Here is a 6,000-nt window from a genome sequence, read left to right as displayed (position 1 = left end):
AAAGGTCTTGTAAATGTTTGGCCTTTGTAAACCTGCAGCAGTTCAGTGAAGCTATATATCCCAGCCTCTCCCAAGGTACTAACCTGAACTATATGATCCAGGTTAGCTTTGCTTTATGTGTTAAAACTCAGTCCCTGCTTCTCCTTAGTGGGAGGAGCAAAAAAGAGAAGAAATGAAGAGAAAGGACACCAAGTCCTATAACCTCCTCCTTTCCTTTTGTCTTTATAAGACTGGTCTACTGGAGCTTTCATGGAATTTCTCATTTAGGACATTTAGACATTTATAATATGTTCCCCTGCTCTTCCCCAGCACCTTCCCATACCAAACATCCCAATCAACTGATATCATCTTCCCAAGCTTGGCACACAGGCTTTGTACTCAAAGGTCTCTTACAGGGCCTGACAAATTACCTACCCGCCTTCTTCTGAATATTTATGCCCAAAAGCCAGGATGTCCGATGCCCGTCCACTCCCATCACAGACAACAACTGGCACGGGAGGGGTGTCTCGAAGGTACTCCAAGACAATTGAGATCACATTGGGTCCTCCTTCCACAATGAGCGCCACCACCGGAACGCCTTGACCGATTCCTGCATGAAAAAAGGAAAAGAAAAGGAAAAAAAAGAGAAAAGAACACAAAGCCAGCAAACCAAAGAAACAAAAAGGGGAACAAAAAGCACAAACTAAAATTACTGAGCAAGGGGGAGATAACAACATATGAAGGGATAAAATATGGAGCAAAAATTTTATACAACATCCTCTAGCAGAATCTTCCCACCAGAGAGTCTATGTGATTTTGCCCTCTCCCCAGAGCTCCCACAGTGCTGGGGCCAAGGATGGCATCCACTGCCATAGTTTACAGGGATAGGGGGTGCATAGGGTGAGGAGGGAGAGAAAGGAATTGGTTAGTAGATGAAGCCCTGAGCCAGCAGCCAAAAGACTTTAACCAAGTCTCACATGAACCCAGTGGTTCAGTTTCTTATACAAAAAATGGGAATTTAAAATGGGCTGGATCCTTGACATCATCACAGTGCTGAGAAAACACCTGAATGGTTCTCTTTATCAAAGGCTATTCGAGACAACTGGGGGCAGGTTTGCACTTGTCAAGTCAACTATTGGCTGCATTAGGGTCTATCTATAAGTGACCATAAATGATCAGCTTGATTATTGGTTCTTAACAGCTTAACAGTCATGATAAAGAACACAGTAGATGTGGCACCTGCCATCTGCCACCTGCTAGTTGCCATTACTGTGTCATTTACCACTGAGCAAGGTGCCACCAAGCACATAAGGGGTGGTCCGGAAACAGTTGTTGAATTCAGGGGGTGTCACAGACCTTTTCTAAAGAATTTAAGCTATTAATGGTGAGCTAGAAGATGTAAAAGTTCCCCTAACGCCAGCACTCACACATGGTTTGACCTAACATATTAAAGAGGAATATTAATGTCTCTCGCCCCTGAGAGATGTGATGAAAAAGAAATGAAGCGCATTTTCGAGCAACCTCTCAAGTGTCATCATAGTTCATTGAGTCACTTCTCTTCCTTATTTTGGTATCACACTGCATTTTCTCACTCTTCACCTTCCCAGAACAATTAAGGAATTGACCAGTACCATAAAAATGAGATGGCTTTTTACTGAGCAGTTAACTTAAAAAACAAATAATCAAGATTCTGTACCACTTCTGTAAATATGAACTAAAAAAAAAAACAAAAAAGGCCTTTAGCCATCCCAGTTTTTCCCCTTTCCCCTCCTGCTGTGTTTTTTTTTTCTTTCATCCAGAAACTGCTGTCCTGTGATAAATAATAGTTGGAGGTTTGCTTTCTTGTTCCATTAATAAGAGATTGTATTTGACTTGGGTGACCTGTTACACTTCTACAGTGTATCGGTATTCTGGGGCCTTTTATTTCCTAAGTCAATGTTTTTCATGGTTTCATTTCATCTTAAAGGAATGATCCAAAATGTCAGTTACACAAAAATCAATGTTTTAAAAATGTAAGAAAATGACGATTGGGGGTCCCAAGATTTCTTTTTTGTACTGCAGAAGGAATCAGAGGAGAGGGATGGATGACCTGTGATGCCATCCAATGTTTCTGTGGATGGAGAAGTTTTGAGAATTACCCCTTCAAGTCCAAGGAGAGGGAAGTGAAAGGTCAAAGCAGCTCCTCTTTGGCCCCAAAACCCTTACTGATTCAGGCAAAATGTCACTTTAAAATTCTACGTTTCTATGAAGGAAATATTTTCCCCACTGCTGATTATGAGGATTAAAGAAATTCCTGTTGAAAGGCTCTTTGAAAACTAAGGGCTAACTTGAAATGTTAATACAACACACTTCTTCTGGAAGACAACTTGCTGACATATGACATACCCACCCCTATGTGGATCACTATTTTAATATGCCTTGAAAAAGAGTCTCTACTCCAATGTTTCAAATTCTTTTATGAGGTATTCCCCAAAGAACTATGCCATCTAATTTTCCCCTTTTCCTTGCTTGAGTGCGTGCTGTCGTATTGTTGCATATCAAGGAACATTGCACTGTACTTGCTGTTTTATACCAAATGGTATGTTGAGACTTATTTCTAGGTTCTTCCAAGAGAGCCCTTTGCCAAATTCTGGTCTTGAGCACTGATTCTGTCAGTGGGATCTTTACTCCAACTCACAGACCAACTGTGATCCACTCAATGTTCTCATGGAGAAGTCCTAGAATGGGCCTTCCTGAATTTCCAGTGATCTGCAATCTATCAGACAATAAGCAAGATGGCTGGAAGCCTCTCTTCCCTTTGAAAGGATACAGAGGTGCAAAGGATCAAGTTTCATAGGATGAGTTGAGAGCAATAAACTGTCTAATCATTTCATATCAATGTATTTATTAATGCACCAAATTGTTGTAACCCCTAGAAACACAGAGACATTTTAGATTATCAAATTTCCTATATTTGGAATGAAGCCATTATCACTTAAAGGATGAAAACAACTACATTAATTTATATTATTATTAAGATCTAGTGGTGGGGATCCCTGGGTGGCGCAGCGGTTTGGCGCCTGCCTTTGGCCCAGGGCACGATCCTGGATTCCCAGGATCGAATCCCACGTCGGGTTCCCGGTGCATGGAGCCTGTGTCTCTGTCTCTGTCTCTCTCTCTCTCTCTCTGTGTGTGACTATCATAAATAAATAAAAAATTAAAAAAAAAAGATCTAGTGGTAAAAATTGAAAGAACTATCAAGATATCATCTCCCTTTTCAAAAATACTGAATATATCTGGCTTCCAAATTCTCTCCCATTTCCTACAGTGATAATACATGGAAATTTGTTCCATAGATAATAAAAGCCCTTATAGTCTAAAATAAAAAGTACTTTTGAATTTCTTAGTTATGGGAGGTAGAGCATGAGGCTATATCTAAAAATCTCATGCTCAAAAAAAAACAAAAAAAAAAATAAAAATCTCATGCTCTATGTAACTAAACCTGCCACAATATGTTAATATTAAGTCTTTCTGTCAGGAGACACACACACACACACATACACACACACACACAGCCTTTGTTTCTGAGCAAAGAAATGATATCAAATAGTAATGAATGAAAGCAGTGGTTCATGGCCTATTTTTTGGAGACAAGGATCTCTGAATACATTTGTAAATCTGATGAAAGCTAGTGACCTTTTCTCCAGAAAAATAAACACATATGTGGATAGTCACAAAAATGTTTATATTCCATTTCAAGACTTTATGGATCTTTGAAAGTGATTCATGTAAAACCTGCAAATGGACCCTTTACAAAATTTTACCCTAAGTTAAGCATATTGTTATAGCTGCATAGAGCATCAGTTTGTGCTGTTTTATGAAGCTCACTGAGGCCTGTGAAAGAAGTTCTAGAATGGGTTTTCAAAAGAAACTCTATGCCCAAGGGAACTATATCATACTATTGCTGTCCACTGACTGGCTAAACTTCCAGAATAAATACTATCTGTAGGATATCACTCTTCCCTTCGGTTTCTCTCTTATTTTTCTTTATTTCTTCTGTTCACACGTTAGTTTCTAAGTTATGTTTTGGACACAGGATATCAAAGATGCCCTAGAGAAAGTCACAAATATAAAAATAGAATCTGTGGCCTATGACTTCATTAGTAAAGAAAAAGCTTTTTAAAATATCAAGAACAGTATATTTTCTATTAATGACATAAAACATTTTTCTTTCTGGACTCTACTACATATTAGCTTGATTCACACGGCCCAATAGTATTTTCTTCATGCCCCAAACAAAATAAATGTAAATCCTTTTGAAGATAATTGCAAATTTATACCATGTTCAGCTAAACCTACTAGCCATTCACAACAAAAAAAAATAGTTGTTCATATTTACAGTCTTAAAAAAATATCTCTATTATTCAGGAAACTTTTTTCATTTTATCTAGTGCCCTCCAGGGACTTTTGTGGTGTGTGTGAATATATTTCCTGTGCTTTTGGGGAAAAATAGGTTAATTCCTTAGTTATAATTTTTCGTTTTCTACCATAACCAATGGCTTTCAGTAGTTCTCAGAGATTTCCATTAGAATTTAATTTTACAGTAATGTAGAGTTGCTTAAGCAGGAAGAGGCAAGATGTTTGCCACACTCTTGAGCTTTTGCAATGTTGGAACTGGAAGCATAGCCTTCAAAACTGTGGGCTGGGATAATGGATTTAACAGCAACATTCTACAAGGTTCCAGGTTGACATAGGGCTTTCAAATTGCAAGTCGAACCCCAATTAATTGTTCTTTGCAGAAGATAACCTCTTAGACTCTTGTCACATTTTTGTTCTGACTGCTATGTACTTTAACCTGGGCTCTCAAAAGGCAGAAAGTGTCAAAATTGGCTTAAGTAAAAACTGAGTTGGGTGTTGTGGGGAAGGGAGGTGGCAGGAATAGAAGAATGTCTTAAAATTCCAAAAGGCTTCTCCTCTTTCTTTCTCTCTTTATTTCTGCTGACATAAGATCATAATCTATGATCAGTTCAGGCACTTGTAAAAATATTCGGTCTATTGTAGTAAAATGCCTGGATAACATGATAATTTTGATCCAAGTAAATTAACACTTTAGTTTTATGTCAACATCACTATATATGATCTAAAATGCCTATGAGCCTAAGGAGTAATATATTTGCTGTTGGGAAATGGTTCACATTTACATGAAGATGGAGCATAGAGGCTTGATTATATAGGTAGGCCATAATGACCTAGGCCTCAGATCATGTGATTATTACAGTAGAGGCCATTTAGAAAGGAAATTCAAACTTTCTGTGAGAGATGATTTCCTAAAGAATGCATTCAAGACTGAGACTGTCAATGGTGGGTGGGCATTTCTGTCAAGCCCCCAAAGTTGTGTGGCAACAACATGAACACAGTTAATACATTGGCTTTGCAGCACTGGGATTATGTGATTCTTGATGATTTGCTAGTTTGTGTGGAGAATTCATATGCTTTGAAGTTACGAATATGGTAAGACTTTACCAGTATATGTTTCATGACTTTAAAGTTGCATAATTAAAATTTGCATAAAGTTATAAAGCATTGAACATGTTCCCTTCATCCAGCTTCTCACTTGAATAGCCCAGTCTTTGGTTCAATGGTCGACTCTACCAAGGGAATACTGGTCACTATTTCCTGCATTTGGACTATATAACAAGGCCATAAAAACTCAACAACTACCCAAGATTTTGCATTTTTCAAACAGAACCTTGCACGGACATGGGGAGGCATTAGCAATTACTATAGTGATGGGAAGAGAAGTAGTAAGTTGTTTGCCTCATTTTAATGGACACCAGTTTGCTACCCACTTGAGAAGTAATGGCTGAAGTTTGCATAATACACAACTTTCAACCAATAGTTTCAGAATGACATTCTTGATATTCTTACCTATTTTTTAAAAAGATTTTATTTATTTATTCATGAGAGACACAGAGAGAGAGAGAGAGAGAGAGAGAGACAGAAATGCAGAGACACAGGCAGAGGGAGAAGCAGGCTCCATGC

The 6,000-nt window shown here is 38.3% G+C and overlaps 1 protein-coding gene across 1 annotated transcript in view; it reads right to left on the bottom strand.

Moving 5' to 3' along the window:
• Positions 1-410: 410 nt before the first annotated feature.
• LOC121482350 (transient receptor potential cation channel subfamily M member 3-like) overlaps positions 411-6,000 on the bottom strand; it is a 67,913-nt gene continuing 62,323 nt past the window's right edge. The window contains exon 6 of the mRNA XM_041740255.1: positions 411-589. Within this exon, the coding sequence (XP_041596189.1) occupies positions 411-589 (179 nt within the window). The remainder of the gene's footprint in view (positions 590-6,000) is intronic.

This window comes from Vulpes lagopus, chromosome 2 (assembly GCF_018345385.1).
Source record: "Vulpes lagopus strain Blue_001 chromosome 2, ASM1834538v1, whole genome shotgun sequence".
NCBI classification, from domain to species: domain Eukaryota; kingdom Metazoa; phylum Chordata; class Mammalia; order Carnivora; family Canidae; genus Vulpes; species Vulpes lagopus.
This window is presented reverse-complemented; position numbering and strand designations above follow the sequence as displayed.